The 16,917-nt window shown below is 42.9% G+C and overlaps 1 protein-coding gene across 1 annotated transcript; it reads left to right on the top strand.

Moving 5' to 3' along the window:
- The first annotated feature begins 1,410 nt into the window (after window positions 1-1,410).
- Window positions 1,411-11,057, top strand: GET1 (guided entry of tail-anchored proteins factor 1). Its single transcript, XM_039857319.1, has 5 exons — window positions 1,411-1,625; window positions 5,015-5,180; window positions 6,012-6,079; window positions 7,701-7,815; window positions 9,153-11,057. Exons 1-5 carry the CDS (start codon window positions 1,524-1,526, stop codon window positions 9,224-9,226), a joined length of 525 nt encoding a protein of 174 aa, XP_039713253.1. The 5' UTR covers window positions 1,411-1,523; the 3' UTR covers window positions 9,227-11,057.
- The last annotated feature ends 5,860 nt before the right edge of the window (window positions 11,058-16,917 follow it).

A 16,917-nucleotide genomic window follows, 5' to 3' on the forward strand; every position in this document is an offset into this window, starting at 1 on the left:
TCTAGAAGAGGCAGCTAGACATCTTTTGCTTTATTTACTATACATCAATGTGAATTGGGATTATTTTGCTGTAAAACCTCATCTTCACCTTGTGGACAAAAAAGGGGCCACATACTAAACCTGACAACTCGGGGGAGGCCAGCATAGTAAGCCCTACAAACTCAGAGATTGAAATCAACCACATAGAATGGTCTGAATATAAAAATTCCTAACTAAAAATGTGTCATAACAGGTGGTCACATCCTAGGCCTGTAGCTTCCTTGACAAAGGTTAATCTTTACCTTAAGCGAGCCTGTCTATTGTCTTTTTGCATCTAAGATAACATACCCTTGGAATGTCAGAGTAGTCCCTTTTCTGGACCACAGAACCCCTCATTGTTATCATGTTCCCTGAATACCACCTCTCTATGCTGTAAATGTTAATTATTAACTCTCCTTTACGCACCAGTGTAAAAAATGTGTCTCACCATTCTACTTTTTATCCAATCCCAGAGATTTCCCCATTTTGCTTTCTCCTGACCTAACCCTCCTTATATTTCCTTTGAGTCTAATGTATAAAATAAGCAGCAACACTGTCATTCTAGGGAGCATTTTCATAAGCCCTCGAGATTTTGCTTCCCCGCAATTGTCATCAGTTTGGCTTAAACAAACTAATTAAAATTCCCATAGGTTCGGACATTTCTTACCTTGACAGCCCCAAATGTAGGTTAAGTATTTTATACCAGGCTGATTGTAAAGTGATTTTTAAATTTATTTTTGTTTTTATTTTTTATTATTATTTATGCCTGCAGCACCGTCTTCCTAGGTGGTCTCTCATCCAAGTCCTAACCAGGCCCGACCCTACTTAGCTTCATGAGATCAGACATTGGGCTTGTTCAGGGTGGCGTGGCTGTAGACCATGGACTGTGGCTCCACTGGGGCCGGAACCCAGGACCTTCTGCATGTAAAGCAGACCTGCTAACCGCTACACTATGGAACCAGTTCCATAAACAGTGATTTTTAATTCTTATTTTTCTTTTTTGAACACTTATTTTTCAGGTATGCGGTTTTATAAATCGGTCAGGTTTATTACAGTGCTTATTTTTGAAATGCAAACTTAATACACTACATATGCTTACAAAACATTTCTTTTTACAGTTACCTGCTATTACACGTATGGCAATTTTCTATTTGTAGACAGATTTACTTAGGACTAAAAGTGAGTCAATTTTAAAAACGCACTAATTACATCATAACACAAGTGGACTGCAGACACAACCCTGGAGAGATGGTAGGAATTTGTCTCCCTGGCCTTAAGGGAACGGTGGGCGTGGGTGCAGAGGCTACGGAAGCCGGGAAGGCCGCCGCGTAAGCCGCCGCGTTAGCCACGACCGTGTGAAAAAGGCGGCCCCGCCTTCCCGCAAGTGCGGCGCAGTGCGCAGGCGCGGCGGACGCGCGCGGCCCGCTAGGCCTCGCTGTGCGGGATCGCGGGCTCGGTCCCCATGGAGCTGCCGTAGCGGAGCTCGCGCGGTCGGGGCACCGGGGATGAGCTCCGCGGAGGCCGACGGCTGGGCGTGGCTGCTGGTGCTCAGCTTCGTGTTCGGGTGCAATGTCCTCAGGATCCTTCTTCCGTCCTTCTCCTCCTTCGTAAGTGGCCCACGGGGGTCTCCAACTGGCCGCGCGAGGGCCGGATTCCGGCCGCAGAAGCGTCTCGGTTGGGCCGTTCTGGGTTTTAAGAAAGAACTACCTGGCCACCCCAGGCCACATTTTCACGTGGCAGCGAGCCTCAGGCTGGGGGTTCTCAGTGGCCCCCGCCATCCGCACTCATGTCCCTTATTTCCTGGTCCTTGCGGGCATGGAGCAGCCCCGGGCTGCTGCGGGGACAGCGCCTGGCGCGGCGCGGCGTCCAGGGTTCGCCGGAGGCCTCGGCCTTCCTCGCACGGAGTGGCCGCTCTGCCAGGTCCCGGAGACGGATCTCGATGCTGGAGCCGCCCATCTGGCGGGTGGGGTGAGGTGGCCGACAGTGTAGACCGAGAATCTCAGCACTGCGTGCTGTTTCCCGTATCCAGAGGTGCAGCCGGCCCTGGGGAGCGTTGTGCCTGCGGGGCGTTTTGCCGGGGCACGAGTACCTTACCTCCTGTCCCGCTGTCACAGCTGCTGTGAGGGGTGACTGTCGTCACATCATCCCGTCTTCCTTTTCCCTCCCACAGGAGTCTTACTCAGAAAGTCATCCCGCGGGGTGGAGATTTGGTCCTTGGTTTGTGATCCTCCTAGTGCTGCTCCTCTGCCTACTGCAGCACGAATAGGGGGTTCGCTGGCAAATTTGATGGGGTGCGTGTGTCGGAGAAACATAGGGAGCTGTTCCCTTAGGAAGGGCGCCCTCTCTTGGCTACAGCGGGAATGAGAGGCTGTCTCAGACTGAGACTAAAAATATTGGTTGCACATGTTGTAGCCTTATTCTTGTATCCTTATTCTGGGAAACAGTTATTCCTGCTTTTTTCTCCTGATATAAATGGCTGGTGGGGGCAGGATTTCTACTCCTTTATGTTTATTCTACCAGTATCCATTGAGTGCCTGTTTTGCATAAAGCTCTATTTTACGGCCTTACTAGCCTTATTGTTCTGAGGCGTAGGGATTTCTCTCTGAACCCCACCCCGTTCAGAATCTTTCCTGATGCCGCCTAGTCTTTAAGATGATATTGCAAGTCCTTAGCGTTTCATAAAAGACCCTTGAAGAGCTGGCCCCTGCCCTCTTCCTTCTTTTAAAAAAACTGTGGTAACATAGAGGTAACGTAAACTTTACCGTTTTAATAATTTTTAGGTGTAGAGGTCATTAACATTAGTGCATTCACACTTAGTGCAGCGTTCACCACCATCCATATCCAGAACTTTGTCATCTTCCTAAACCCAAACTGTAACCATTAAAATACTCCCCAATCTCTCTCTTCCCAGCAACCATCATGCTGCTTTCTGTCTATATGAATCTGTCTACTCTAAGTAGCTCATATAAGTGAAATCACACAGTATTTGTCCTTTCCTGTTTGGCTTACTTCACTCAGCATAATGTCTTTAGGAGTCATCCTTTTGTAGCTTGTGTTAGGATTGCATTCCTTTCTAAGGCTGAATATCATTCCATGTATGTGCATAGCACATTTTATCCTTTTATCTTTCAGTGGATATTTGGGTCATTTCCACCTTTTGACAATCATGAGTAATGCTGCTAAAACATTGGTCATCTTTGTCTCTTCTTTAGAGAAATGCCTATTCAAGTCCTTGTCCCTTTTTTAAATTGGGCATCAGGATTTGTCCCCAGTGGAAGGGCGCCCTCTGTAGACTCACAGCAGGAGTGAGGGGCTATTTTTTTATTTTTATTTTTATTTTTGTCGCTCCGTTTCGAGTGCTTTATATAGTCTGGATACTGACTCCTTTTTAGATATGTGATTTGCAGATATTTTCTGCCGTTTGGTGGGCTTCCTGTCCCTCTTTCTTGAACATCACGTCCATTCTTCCTATGTACCCCATCCCCTTTTACCTAACGTTGGAGCCACAGGCAACTAATCGCACTTGCTCAAAGAGGCTGTGAACTGTGCGTGCTTTCTTATTAGCTGAGGCGGAGGTTGAGTACATGTTTGCGATATTGCAGCAGCTGTAATAAGTGCGACCTGTCATCATCTGAGGCTTCTTTACCAAGCCCACACCAAACGCATTCTCTGCAGCTCATCCATTGTCACAAGAGGTTAGTGCTGTTGTCTAGACCTGGTTAAGGCTTGCACAGTATAAGGATGAGTATTCATCATTTAGATGAAAGAGGATTGGGTTTGACCTTGGATCCGTGTCACGTCCTCTGCTGCTTCCTACAGGCTGTATAACCCGTCTAACCGCAGACAGCTTTCTTAAAGCTCTTTCTCCTGGGTTTTAGCAGTATTTGTCGGGATTGTTAGCTGGGTTCAGAAGGATAACACGGAACGATCTTAGCAGAGTACAGCCTTACTGTTGGTGCACAAGACAGGGAAAAGTGGGCATCAGTTCCACCTGGGTTTGTGGTGAGGGTCCGTGAAAAGCCGCAAGGAGCGCGCCAGTCCCGGGTGGGGGCAACGCTGCTCCTGCACGACCATTCGAGGCCGCCCCGTAGCGGCCTGGCTTTCGGGGTGTAAGTGGGAGAGACGCCCCAGGAAAAGCCGTGTTTGGCTGGGAAGGGGCCACACCCTTACTTCAGACCGTGACTCCCTGTAGTGTTTCTGATGCTTTCTGTCCAGCCAGAAGCAGGGAGAGTGCGCTCGGCGTGGGGTGCAGGGGGGCGTACTGCGCAGGAGCCCTGGGACTGGCAGAAAACTGGCTCCCGTTATCCTCGCTGTTTCTCTGATTAATCCTCTATAACTACCCTGCCGTCTCCACCGCCGCCCTCTCCAGGGTGGGGCTCTGACACCGTGTTTGGCTGGCTGCCTCCTCCTGCCTCGAATGCGCCCCTCACCCCGCCCGGGCTCTGACTCCCATGCCAGGCTGCCCTTTCTCGGAGACCCCAGACCACTCCGCCTGGCTCGGACCCCCTTGCCAGTGTGACCCGCTGCGGGGATGCCCTCCTCACGGCACGTGGACTCCGAGTCGCCGCGCTGGGCCCCGTCTCCTCCCTGGCTCCCTGCACCCCCACCCTGCTCTGCCCTCCTAATTTAGGAGGGAATTTCTTCAGGGAGGGCAGAAAATGCCAGGTCCTTGTACCGGAGTGACAGCTGTGGGGATGAAACGATTTTCGTTTTATAATTACAGTTTTACAGTAATAGTGAAAGTTATATTTGTACTATTATAATCCACGGGCGTGTCTGCAGGAGCTAAAATATGATGTGAATAGCGATTCAAATTGGAAGGAGTTTCTGTTTTTTGTGGTTGTCATAGGGAGCAGGAGCAGGACAAGGCAGCAGAGGCTGGCTATCTAGGTAAAGGGCAGCTTGCCAGGTGGAAAGGGATAGGTCGGCGGAGGAGGTGGGGGAGAATGTGTAACCCACATGGAAAGGCGCTGATGCCAGCTGTCCTCGCCACCAGATGTCCAGGGTGCTGCAGAAGGATGCAGAGCAGGAGTCCCAGATGAGAGCCGAGATCCAGGACATGAAGCAAGAGCTGTCCACTGTCAACATGATGGATGAGTTCGCCAGATACGCCAGGCTGGAAAGAAAGATCAACAAGATGACAGATAAGCTCAAAACTCACGGTACTTTCACTTGTCGTGTGGAAAGCTTCGTAAGAGCTGATTCAGAGAGGAATCTTTGTATAAATGTTCGTAGGATATGTGTGTTGATTCCTGGATGTTCTAAATGTCGATATAAACTTTTAAGTTGTCTAGAAGAAACCCAATAACAGTTAATACTTTTTCTTTATTTGCTGGTAACTCTTTGCTTTCTAAACTCAGAAACATCCAGGATCCTCTCGGAGTTCCTTCAGGGCCAACTTGTTACGCTGTCATTTTCAAATTCAGCACTTTTCTGAGAGAAGCTTAGACAGAATCTCATAGTGGATACTCAGGGGCTTTTTCCACCCTCTAGAAAATTCCAGCAGTGTCTTTCTCTGAGGGTAGGGCTCAGTGCTCACTCATCTTTACGTTTGCCCCGCCCGTAGCAATCCGCAGTGATGAAGGCCGTTTCACAGAGCTCCTGTGCGCTGAGAGCGGGCACAGTGAAAGAGCTGTCCCCATGGCTAGCAACACGTGCAGAGGGACCCACTAGAGTCCCCTTGTGGGTTAGCGTGCAGTGTAGACTGGGAAATCAGGGAGGAACATTTAGTCCTGTTGGTAAGCGCACTGTAAAAAGAATCTCTGATTTAGATGAATGACTTTAAGGGTTTTCAAAATTAAAGCTTCACATCTCACAATCTGTGTGTGATTCTATTTTAAATAGTGACATAATGGTGACTTTTAAGAAGTTCAGTTTTATGTTTATCTGCATAATTAGAAAATATTTTGGGAGAGGAAGTAAGTACATATTCAAATAGATACTTGAATATTTTCAGGACCAAGGTGATTGTTTCTTCCCGTTTTTCCTTCCAGTGAAAGCGCGGACAGCTCAATTGGCCAAGATAAAATGGGTTATAAGTGTTGTTTTCTACATATTACAAGTAAGTGTCCTTTTGTGCCACCTAGGGTCATTGAGGTTGAGAATGGACCGTGCTCTGGGACATGCAGCCCCCAGCATCCAGGTGTGGGAATTCGGGCTTTTCGACATTCCGCTGCTGTGCCTCGGGGTCCTGCCAGCGTGTAACTCTGAACAGTCTGTGAATTTATGAGTTAGACTCAAAGAAAGCCTTTCTCTAGATTAGAGGGGTGAAATATTGAGATTTTAAAGCAAACGAGTGCCGAAATAACTTCTCTGGAGTTCGAGTTCTTTATGTGGCCCTTATTCCAGTAGGGGCTTGGGAGGCTGGGGGGTGAAGTGATAGAAACTTACTCGAACGTTGTGTTTTGTGAGATGGTCAGTGATTTTGGCCATTGCTTCTTTCGTGGTGTTCAGATGTGTGACTGCTCTCCAGGTAGGTAACCCATTGTTCTCATTAAAGTCTAGTACCATTGATTCACAAGTTTCTTATCTGGGGACTTTTCCTCGTCCACCTCCTGTGGAACAGCTATTGCTTCCGCTGCTGCTTTGCCCTGAGGCTGCGATGTGCTGTGTACACACTGTAGCGGCTGCTTTAAATGACCTCTGAGTGGTCTTTACTGGGATTAAGGATTCAAGCCAAACCCCCCAAAGCCCAAGTTGTTTGCAGACAGCAAACACATCCACCGTGAGGCGCTGTCACTTTGATAGGAGAGAGTTTTCCCAGGGACTGGAATTAAGCCAGAGGTCCTCTTGTAAGCATCCTTATTTGGCATATTCAGGGCCACAAAAGAGGATGGAGGACGGCGGGAGGAATGCTCCTCTGGAAGAGAGGGAAAGAACTCATTTCCCTACCCACCATTTAAACTCCCACGGGCCTCCTCTGCTCACGGACGCCGACACTCGAGTGTGGGTGGGGAGTGAGTTCTTCAGGGGGCTTAGCGGCGAAAGATCGCTTTTGTCACGAGTAAGGTGTCTTCAGCATCGTCTGGCGACTTAGTGGACATACTCACTGAGGAAAGAACCTGTGTTAGGGGAGACCTTGGTTCATTTGTCAGCTAATTTAATAGCGTATACAGTTGACCTTTGATCAACGTGGGTTTGAACTGTGCCGGTCCACTTAATACATGGATTTTTTTCAGTAAGCGTATTGGAAAAATTTTGGGAGATCTGCGACAATTCAGTAAAACTCACAGATGAACTGTGTAGCCTAGGAATATCGAAAATATTAAGAAAAAGTTAGGTATGTCATGAATGCATAAAATACATATACCTATTTTCTTTATGATTTTATTAATATTTTCTCTAGCTTTATTGTGAGAGTATAGTACATAATACAACATACAAAATACGTGTTAACCGACTTTATGTTATTGGTAAGTTCCAATCAACAGCGGGCTGTTAGTGGTTATGTTTTTGGGGAGTCAGAAGTTAGACTGGGGTTTTCGACTGCCTGGGGGTGGGCACCCCAAGCAGTCAGCTGCCTGTTGCATTGCATTGGCGGCTGTTGGCCGCAGGGACCGGGCGGATGGGGCTTGCGGCCGCGGGCGTGGAGTTTCCCCAGTTCGCGTCTGCTCCCCGTCTTCCTGTGGTGACGGACTGCGTGGCTGGCAGGTCATTCCCACCCACCAGCGGTGTCTTTGCAGGCCGCCCTGATGGTCTCGCTCATTTGGAAGTATTATTCTGTCCCTGTGGCTGTGGTGCCGAGTAAATGGATAACTCCGCTAGACCGCCTGGTGGCATTTCCCACCAGAGTAGCAGGTAAGAGTTTTCTGGAAAACGGAGTGGAGGAATATGGGTAGGCTCACGTGCAGGTGTGCGGTGGCAGACGAAGTCAGCCATCATCCCCATCATCCGTGTCTCATCCTCACGCAAGGCTTGCAGCGAAGAGAACTAGAGAAGTCCCTTGACTTGTCTGAGATGCCTTAACCGAAGTGTTAGGTAGCAGAGCAAGAATCCAACCCAGGTGTGCTTCCGGATTCCACCCGGTACCTGGGGCCGGGACCCTCTTGACTGAAATGCCACTTCTTACTTCCGAACCCGGGACGCTCAGCCCTCTGCGGCGTTACAGCTACCGGCTGTTCTTTTGTTTTTGAACGATAATTTCTTTTGGATGTTGAAAGTAGTACCTGTCATTGTAGAAAAACTACAGATACAAGGACAATTAAAAAAAATCTCATTAACTCTGGATGGCCCCTCTTAACATTGTGGCATATTGGTTCCAGTCTTTTTTTCTATTTGTCTTTATATAGTTAACGTCATTTGGCACGTATAATTTTTTGCCCCTTTTTACAGTATGTCGTAAGCCTTCTCTCTTATCAATAAACTTTTCTTTATTAAGAAATTTTGAATAGCTCTTCTTCATTTGGATGTGTCATAATTTACTAATTTTCCCATTAAAGGATATTTATTTAGGTCCTAATTTTTTCTATCAAGACTAATGCCGCAGCACACATCCTTGTCGTCCAGGTCGTGATTCGTGATAACACTGGAGGTGAATTACTAAGTTAAAAGGAATGACTATTTCAAAGATTTCCAGTTTAGCCACTCCCCTTTGCCTAATCCCGCCCCTTTGCCTAATCCCACCCCTTTGCTTTCTCCTTTGCTGGACCTGACCTTGAGGGCAGCACTGGTGGGCTCTCAGTGTTACTCAGTCGAGGAGCCAGAGGCCACCGTGTTCTGGGCAGCCAGTCGGCGGTGGGCTACTCCTGCAGCTCGCCTTCCTGTCCCTCATTTATCTGTGCGGTATAAAGCTTTGGGCAAACATTGCTTCGTTTTTAAAGCTCTTTTTGAGAAGGGGAGCTGCATAGTCTCACAGGTAATCTTATAGTCTATGACTATCATAAATAATAATGCGCAGCTCCTTGGCAGGAAAGAGAAATCCAAACCAGTGCTCGTTGTTGTGTGTGATTCCTGCTTAGTAAAGAAGGCAGCCCTGTGGATCAGCTGAAAGTCTGATGAATCTGAACTTTGTCTCAGCCCAGCACTGCTCAGAAAGAATTGAAATACCCTATTTCCTCTAAGTTAAAGGCCCTAGGGGCAGGGAACGGGGCGGGACTGCTGGCTTTCTTTCTTACATTGCGTTTCTTAATTTTTAGGTGGTGTCGGAATTACCTGTTGGATTTTAGTCTGTAACAAAGTTGTGGCTATCGTGCTTCACCCTTTCAGCTGAAAAAGAAGATGAATACAGCTATGATACTTTTAAACATGGATTTTCACTTAGTTTAAAAATCTGATTTGTACTTTTTTTTTTTTTTTTTAAGAACTGAAAGCACACAGGTTAGTTCTTTTGTTGAACCTGTTTGTTTTTGGACTTTATGTGAGATCCTTATAAGAACGACAGTTTGTACACGTGTCATTGAGCCGGGAGGGCCTGTGTACCGGCCAGCAGAGTGCCAGGTTTGTGCTAAGAAGTGTGTGATGTGAGGGGCATGTACACGTTACTAGCGATTTGCACTCTTGGCGTATTTTAAAGGTCACATGGCTAATTGGAAAGTCAGAATTTTCTAATAACTTAAGTCCTTTAAAGACTTCGTGTTATTTTTAATCCAGATTAGAAAGCAACTTAATATTACTACTAGGATTTGAAAATTTGTTTTTTTTACCTCATGCGGTACTAAGAGGATAACACTAACTGACGTCGCCCGTGCTTTTTCCTTCTGTTTAAAATGTCGTTTGTCAGGCAAGCCTTTGTGTAGTATTATCTACTTATCTGAAGCTGTTAATTTTTCATAACCGTGTTTTGTAAATATGTTCACGAGACCACAATGCATTGTTTTGTGCTTAAATTGCATGTTTTGTATTTAAAGCATTTCCAATGAAGTATATTTTATAAGCATTTAATATTTATGCTTCATAGAATGAAACAAAGATAAAAACTAAACTAGGAAGCCTGATTAAATTAATTTAAATGGATGCGTGTTGCCCATAAAGTTTAATTTTGCTAAATATTTTTAAATATACCTTTTCTAATTAAAATCTTTGCAAGTACTTATGCGACTTCCTTCCTTACAGCCACTTAGTTGCTATGACCAATCTGTAACTGACAAGTGGCAGGGGACTTGAACCATGAACTAAGTGGCCATGTTAAAGCTAAATTCTATCGCTAGTTTTTAAAAGATCATATTCGTATTCTCGCGTTCCCCAATAATCTAATACGTAGCTCATTATTTCTGTTAATTGTACTGCGAACAGACAAAATGCTGTGCTTACTTTAGTTTATTGTTGTGAGAATGGGTTTCAGGTCCCCCTGACCATTCAGACTAAGCTGGCACCAAGTAGACATGGCTTTAGGAAAGGCTGCAGGTCAGGGAACACAGCCGTATTATAGCATCCTGGGGGACCTGGACCCCCAGCTTCCACTGCCCCACTGCTCCTCGCAGGGCACATTCTGGCCACAGGGGGTGAGAAGGCAACCTGGCTAGGAGATGACAGAGCACAGGGAGGCTGCGGGGTCTGGGGTCCCTCAGAGGCCACAGGCCTGACAGCCGGTTTCAGTTGCTGCAGGCATAAATGTCCCGTGGTGCAGTCCCAGAGGGCGGCCAGGTGCAGTCTGCAGGGACGTCCTGGGAACACTACTCTGTAGGAGGGCTCTCTGATGAGACCCTTACTTAGCTCCTGAGAATACGTTCTTTTAGTTAATACCGCAGAAATTGTGAGAAATATCACTGAGGCTAGAGGAAAAGACTTAGAGTTCACAGCTGTTAACACCTTCCACATACATTAATAGTTCGTGAGGATTAAATAGGGGAAATGTAACTGTCATGTTTCATATCATGGTGGGTTTTCAAACGCTGTTTGTTTTTAAGTAGGTAATAAACGTGGTACTGAATTCAAAAAATACAGAAAGGGATACACTGAAAGGTATTTTCCTACCCTTTACTGTTATGTCACCTAATTTTCCATTGTTACCCGTTTCTTATGATTCTTCCAATGATATTCCACACATTTATGGATGTTGGTATGTGTGCTTTTAAAATAAAATTCTTTTAAAATTATAATAATACTGTTTGCTACTTTTTTTTTTTTTTAATTCTACTTGGAAAATGCAGGAAAGGAGCAAGGGAGCCAGTCCCCCGCCAGTCCTGCGATTGCTGCTGTTAACGTTTGTGCTTTTCCTTTTTTCTTGTATATTTATGGATAGCTATAGGTTTAAATAGGTTCCTATTTAAAAATATCTGGTATAGTTTATAGCTTTACTGAAAAAAGACATTGGTTTGATTTGAAATATCCAAAGCTCTCTTCATGCCAATTGCATTTGCTTTATATTTGTGGTAAATCAAGCAGGAGAACCTTATCATATACAAATCCATAATCATTTCCGTAGGGGGTTAACGTAGTACTCCAGTTGCTGGCACAGCGGGTGAGTGTGGGTGTGTGTGCGCGTGTGTGCATGCTGACCTCCGATCTATATTTTAGAAGACCTTTGAGATTGTTTATAATGCCTTTTCTGACCACCTTAGATGATAGAAATTTCTTTTTTCTTCATCTGAATGTTTTAAGTAATATCTTTGTGAGTGATTTGTCAACCGATTTGTGGTATCTGCTGTTGTATGATTTTGTTCCTAATGTTTCAGATACTATTTTTGTGATAAAGGGTTTTGATTCCAGTGGTGCTGCAAGTGCCTTTAGGGCCAGAGACTGTTCCTTCGGCTTTTTATACCCCTTCCAGCATGTCTTAAGTCAGTATCCAGGAATATTTAACTTAAAAAACCCCCACCCAGCGGTCTTCCACCACGGCCGGGCATGCCTTTTACAGGGAGTGTGTTTCGTCCAGAGTTGTGTTGTGACCAGTTAACAGTTACTAGGAGAATTTTCTGGGGTGCTCTTCATCTATAAATCCTTGAGGATAGTGTACTTTAGTGGTGTCACCCGATTCAAAGCTGCCTGTGTGGTTGGTCTGCATGCCCTGTGGGTCCCAGGGTTTGTCCTCTGGGCTCACTGTTCTGGTTCGTACGGGTCAGCTTTTCGGCCCACGCATTTGCCATATAAAGCATGCATCTCTCTTCCAACGCTGAGCCCTCCTGGCCTATGAGTTCAGTCTTAAGTGGAATGAATATTTTTGTCGTTTTGTTGTTTTTGTTGTTGCGTTTGGTGTTCTACGTAAGAATCCATTGCCAAGTCCAAGGTCACAAAGATTTATACCTATGTTTTCTTCTAAGAGTTTTATAGTTTTAGCTCTTCCACTTAGGTCTTTGATCCTTTTTGAGTCATCTCTTGTATACAGAGTGAGGTAGGGATTCATCTTTATTCTTTTGTATGTAGATATCCGGTTACCTAAGTACCATTCGTTGAAGACTATTCCCCGTTGAGTGGTCTTGGCACGCATGTCAAAAATCAATTGACTCTAGGTACATGGGTTTATTTCTGGACTCTCGATTCTATTTAATATATCTACATGTCTAGCCTTACAGCGATACCACATATTTTGATTACTGTTGCTTTGTAATAAGTTTTGAAATCAGGAAGTGAGAATCCTCGAACTTCATTCTCCTTTTTAAGTTTTGGCTATCCTTTGCAATTCCATATAAATTTTAGAATCAGATTGTTAATTTCTACAAAGAATTTAGCTGGGATTCTGATAGGGATTGTGCTGACCGTGTAGATCACTTTGGGGAGTATTGCCATCTTAACAATATTAATTCTTCCAATCCGTGAACATGAGATGTCTTTATATTTATTTAGATCTTTAATGTTTTCGACAATGTTCTGTAGTTTTCACACGATAACTTTTGCAGTTCTTAAATTTATTCATAAGTATTTTATGCCTTTTGATGCTATTTTAAATGAACATTTAACAATTTTTTAAAAATGAAAGTTTTTAAAAATTTCATTTTAGATGATTGGTTACAGGTGTGTAGAAATTGATTTTTGTACATCGATCTGTTGCTCTTCAGCCTTGCAGAACTCATTTATCGGTTCTAATAATTTTTCAGTTGGATTCCTTAGGATTTTCTACGGACAAGATCATGTCATCTGTGAATAGACGTAGTTTTATTTCCTCCTTTCCAAACGATGCCTTTATTTTCATTTCTGCCTAATTGCTCTGGCTAGAACCTCCAGTACAATGTTGAATAGAAGTGGTGAGTTTGGACATTATTGTCTTTTTCCTTATCCGGTTTTGGTATCAGGGTTATGCAAGTCTCATAAAAATGAGTCGGAGAATGTTCCTTCTTTTTCTATATTCTGGACCAGGTTGCTTAAGATCCGATTTATTTATTTATTTTTTATTATCTGATAGTAAAAACTGGGTTGCCTCATTTTTACTGGAAGATTTTTAACTACTTATTTCAATTTCTTTAATGGTCATAGGGTTATTCAGTTTTATGTTTCGTCTTGAGTCGTGTTAGGTATATTAGTGTATGAACTTATCCATTCTCAACTTTCAAATATATTAGGATAAAATTTTTTATAAATGCCCTACATGGGATAGAAAATATACATTTCGAAATTGTTGGGTATGGTCTTCTGTATATGTCCATTAGATCAAAATTACCATTTTTCTGATTCAGATATTACCTTTACTGGTCGTTCTTTATTTGCTCAGCTATCCATTACGGAGAAAGGTATGTACAGTCTTACACCACGATGTCGCTCTGTCAATTTCTGCTTTATGTTTTCAAGTTACTATTTTACTCTTCTCTTTAGCACTGTGAGAGTCGTGACACTTTAGTTCCAGTGCTTTCCTCCCGATGTTTATGCCACTCGTCATGTATTTGCGTGATATATATATATATATATATATATATATATATATATATATATATATACACATACACACACACACACACAATACTTTAGCTGTATCTTGTTTTATTTGTAAATCCACAGGAGATGATTGTATCAACAATGACGTTTGTTTAGAAGCACACATTTAGCACTCTGGCATATAGGAGACCTTTTATCTCAAATCATGTTCCTTCTGCCCGAAGTTTATCTGTTGGAACAGGGGTTAAGGAACTGTAATTTGCAAAAGCAGAGAGCAGGTTGGACTGGGAGTATAGGCTGCAGTTTGTTTATTTTATTGGGACACAGCCATGCCCATTTGTTTACGTATCATCTGTGTCTGTTTTCATGTCACAATGGTGGAGTAGTTGTGACAGAGGGTATATGGCCTGTAAAGCCTAACCTATTCACTATCTGGGCCTTTATAGAAAAAAATTTGCTGATCTCTGCTTTCGAATTTCCTTTAGTGAGGCTCCGATGGTGGCAGTCTGTTTTTGGTTCTCTGAAAATATGTGTTTCTTCCTTATACTTGTGGTTGTTCCTTTGACGCCAAGCTGCTTTTTGCTATGTTGTTCGTTGCTTTTAAGATTTTCTCTTTGCCTTTAGCACTCTGCAGTTTCATGAAGATCTAGGTCAGTATGAATTTCTTTATTTTAATTTCTGTTTATTTTGCTTGGAATTTATTGGACTTTCTAAAGTAATGGATTGATACCTTTAGTCTGTTCTGGAAAATTTTCAGCCTTTCTGTCTTTAGATATTTAGTCCTGCTCCATTCTCTTCCTCCAGAAATTCTGAGTAGATGTTTGTTAAACCTTTCACTCTGTTTCTGTCCGTTAACCTCCTCCCTCTTCTCTCTCCTCTTCGTCTCTCTGAGCTTTAATATCGATCATTTAATGTGCTTCAGATCTGCTTTTTTCTTTGTTCACTCTGGTCGCATCTGCTGTTAAGCCCGTTTATTGACGTAATTTAAATTATATGTCTTCTGAGTTCTTTGTCACGTGCTGAGTTGAGTTCTTGTTCTTTATATTTTCAAAAACTTACTTATTTAAACATTTTATTTTCTGCGTATAATGATTCTAATGTGTGGAGTCTTTGCACGTCTGGTCCTGTTACCTGTTGTTCCTCTTGGTTCTCTCGGCACCTTTTCTTGTGCTTTATGCTTTTCAGACCGAAAGTTTGTTTGTTTGTTTGTTTTTAACTATCTGTGGGAATTTCTTGAAGCCTGGGTTAAAGGTGGGTTCTTCTTCCAGAGAATATTTGCATTTCTGTTGCTCTGGGGGTACTACCAACCTAGAGCTCTTTAAACTTTGGTTTTAGGTTAGAGGGACCACACAGGCTATCAAACGAGATGAGGGCTGACTGGCTACAGAGTCTTAGAGTTTTAGACAATTTTCTTAGCTCATTGACGCTAGAGGACCTGGACGTCCTGTATTCTGTGGGAGGGACATTCTGTTAGGCTCCTGTTTGGGCTGATTTTGTCCTGGACTCTTTTTGATGCTCATTTCTCCAGATTTGGGCAAATACTCTACAGGGGAAAGCTGACTTCAGAGGTCTGCTTACCGGCCTCCCTGGCTGCCGCCTTTCACTAATGTTTATCTCCGAATAATTGATTAAAAATATATTTGTTACAGTTAATACAGCATTTTATTTTTTTTTTTTTAAAAGCAGGAGTGCCACAGTACCTTGTCTACCAAACTACAGGAAGTGGATCTCTTTTTATTTTAAAACATTTTTCCTCTTGATTATAAAGTTATGTTCATTATAGAAAATCACAGTAGAAAACACACTAAAAATAAAAATTGGCCAATATCCTTCCTCAGAGATAAAAGTTAGCATTTTATTACTCTATAACTTTTCCTATGCATATAATTAAAAAAAAAAAACAAACCTTAATTAAATGACTAGAAAGTAATGGGCTTAGATTTTATTTTTATTAAAAGTTCCGTACAGAAGCACTTTTAGTTAGCTCTGATTTAATGTTATGATTTGTGCTTTTGTTGCGGGTAGGCATAAGAAAAGATCCTGTGAAAAATCTTCCATCTGCTATAAAGCGGGAGTATTCATTGTGATATTATAGTGTTACACCATTTCTAAGAATCCTTTTAGTAAATCTCTCCAGATTTCAGGGCTAGGCGATCATGTCACATGACGTGCACCTGCGCATCTCACGGCATCGCCGGCCAGAATTCTAACTCCTCCCTCTCCCCTCTCCCCCCATCTCCCCTTCTCTTTTTTCCTCCACTGTAGTTTTCATAAAGATCGAAGCTTATGCCAGTCGTAGTATATTTATCCCATCTTTGGTTTTCAATATAATTCTTCACTCCCTTTTAAAACTTTATTTTCTATTCTCAATTTTTAAGTGCGTTACTATTACACGCCAACCTATAAACATCTTTGGATAGTAAAGTCTAAATTATAAATAAGTCGCTTTTATAAATAAATGAAAGTAAGTTAACCAATTAATGTTGGGAGTACTTAATATATTCTAAGCGTAATGAATGTATTAATTAGGACTGAGCAGCCAGCTTGAGTGGACACTAATTATACCAATATGCTTTTTTTTTTTAAAGAACAAGATGAACAGAAAGATCAAGGTATAGCTATGCAATGAATATAAATGAAAGATACTGGATCTTAGGTGGATATGAGGAAGGTGTCACCCTCAAAGGCAGGATATTCAATGCCCAGTTTAGCTATGCTTTTTCATTTTAAATAAAGAGAGTCTTCTGGTCATTTTGTACCCTTTCAAAGCTGCTTCCATGTTTTTAAGTTACAATGCAATTTGATTGCTGATATAATTCTTATATGTTTGAGATGTGTATGTCTTGGGTTGATTAATTTACAAGCTATGGAGTCCCATAGAATATTAAAGCCAGATAATACAAATCGGTCTTCCAGAAGATAATGGACATGTTTCAGTTATAGGGAAAAAAGATGTCATTTTGTATTTGAAATGTTGTTATTGTCTAATAAACAATGGATTTTAAAAATCGGATTAGAAATAAAACCAAACCTTAATTATCTCAAGTCAATTCAGGTACTGAAAATACACACACACACACAGACTAAAATTACAAGATCAAAGGCACAAAAGAAGCAGAATATTAAACCAGAACGTATTTAGAATACTGATTTTAC

This window comes from Pteropus medius, unplaced genomic scaffold, assembly GCF_902729225.1.
Source record: "Pteropus medius unplaced genomic scaffold, Ma_sr-lr_union100, whole genome shotgun sequence".
Taxonomy (NCBI): Eukaryota; Metazoa; Chordata; class Mammalia; order Chiroptera; family Pteropodidae; genus Pteropus; species Pteropus medius.

Excerpts from the sequence above, each read along its gene's own strand:
- GET1 (XM_039857319.1), top strand. The coding sequence starts at position 1,524 with ATGAGCTCCGCGGAGGCCGACGGCTGGGCGTGGCTGCTGGTGCTCAGC. Across the intron at positions 5,181-6,011 it reads AGATAAGCTCAAAACTCACG|TGAAAGCGCGGACAGCTCAA; the intron begins GTACTTTCACTT and ends TTTTCCTTCCAG. Across the intron at positions 6,080-7,700 it reads TTGTTTTCTACATATTACAA|GCCGCCCTGATGGTCTCGCT; the intron begins GTAAGTGTCCTT and ends GTGTCTTTGCAG.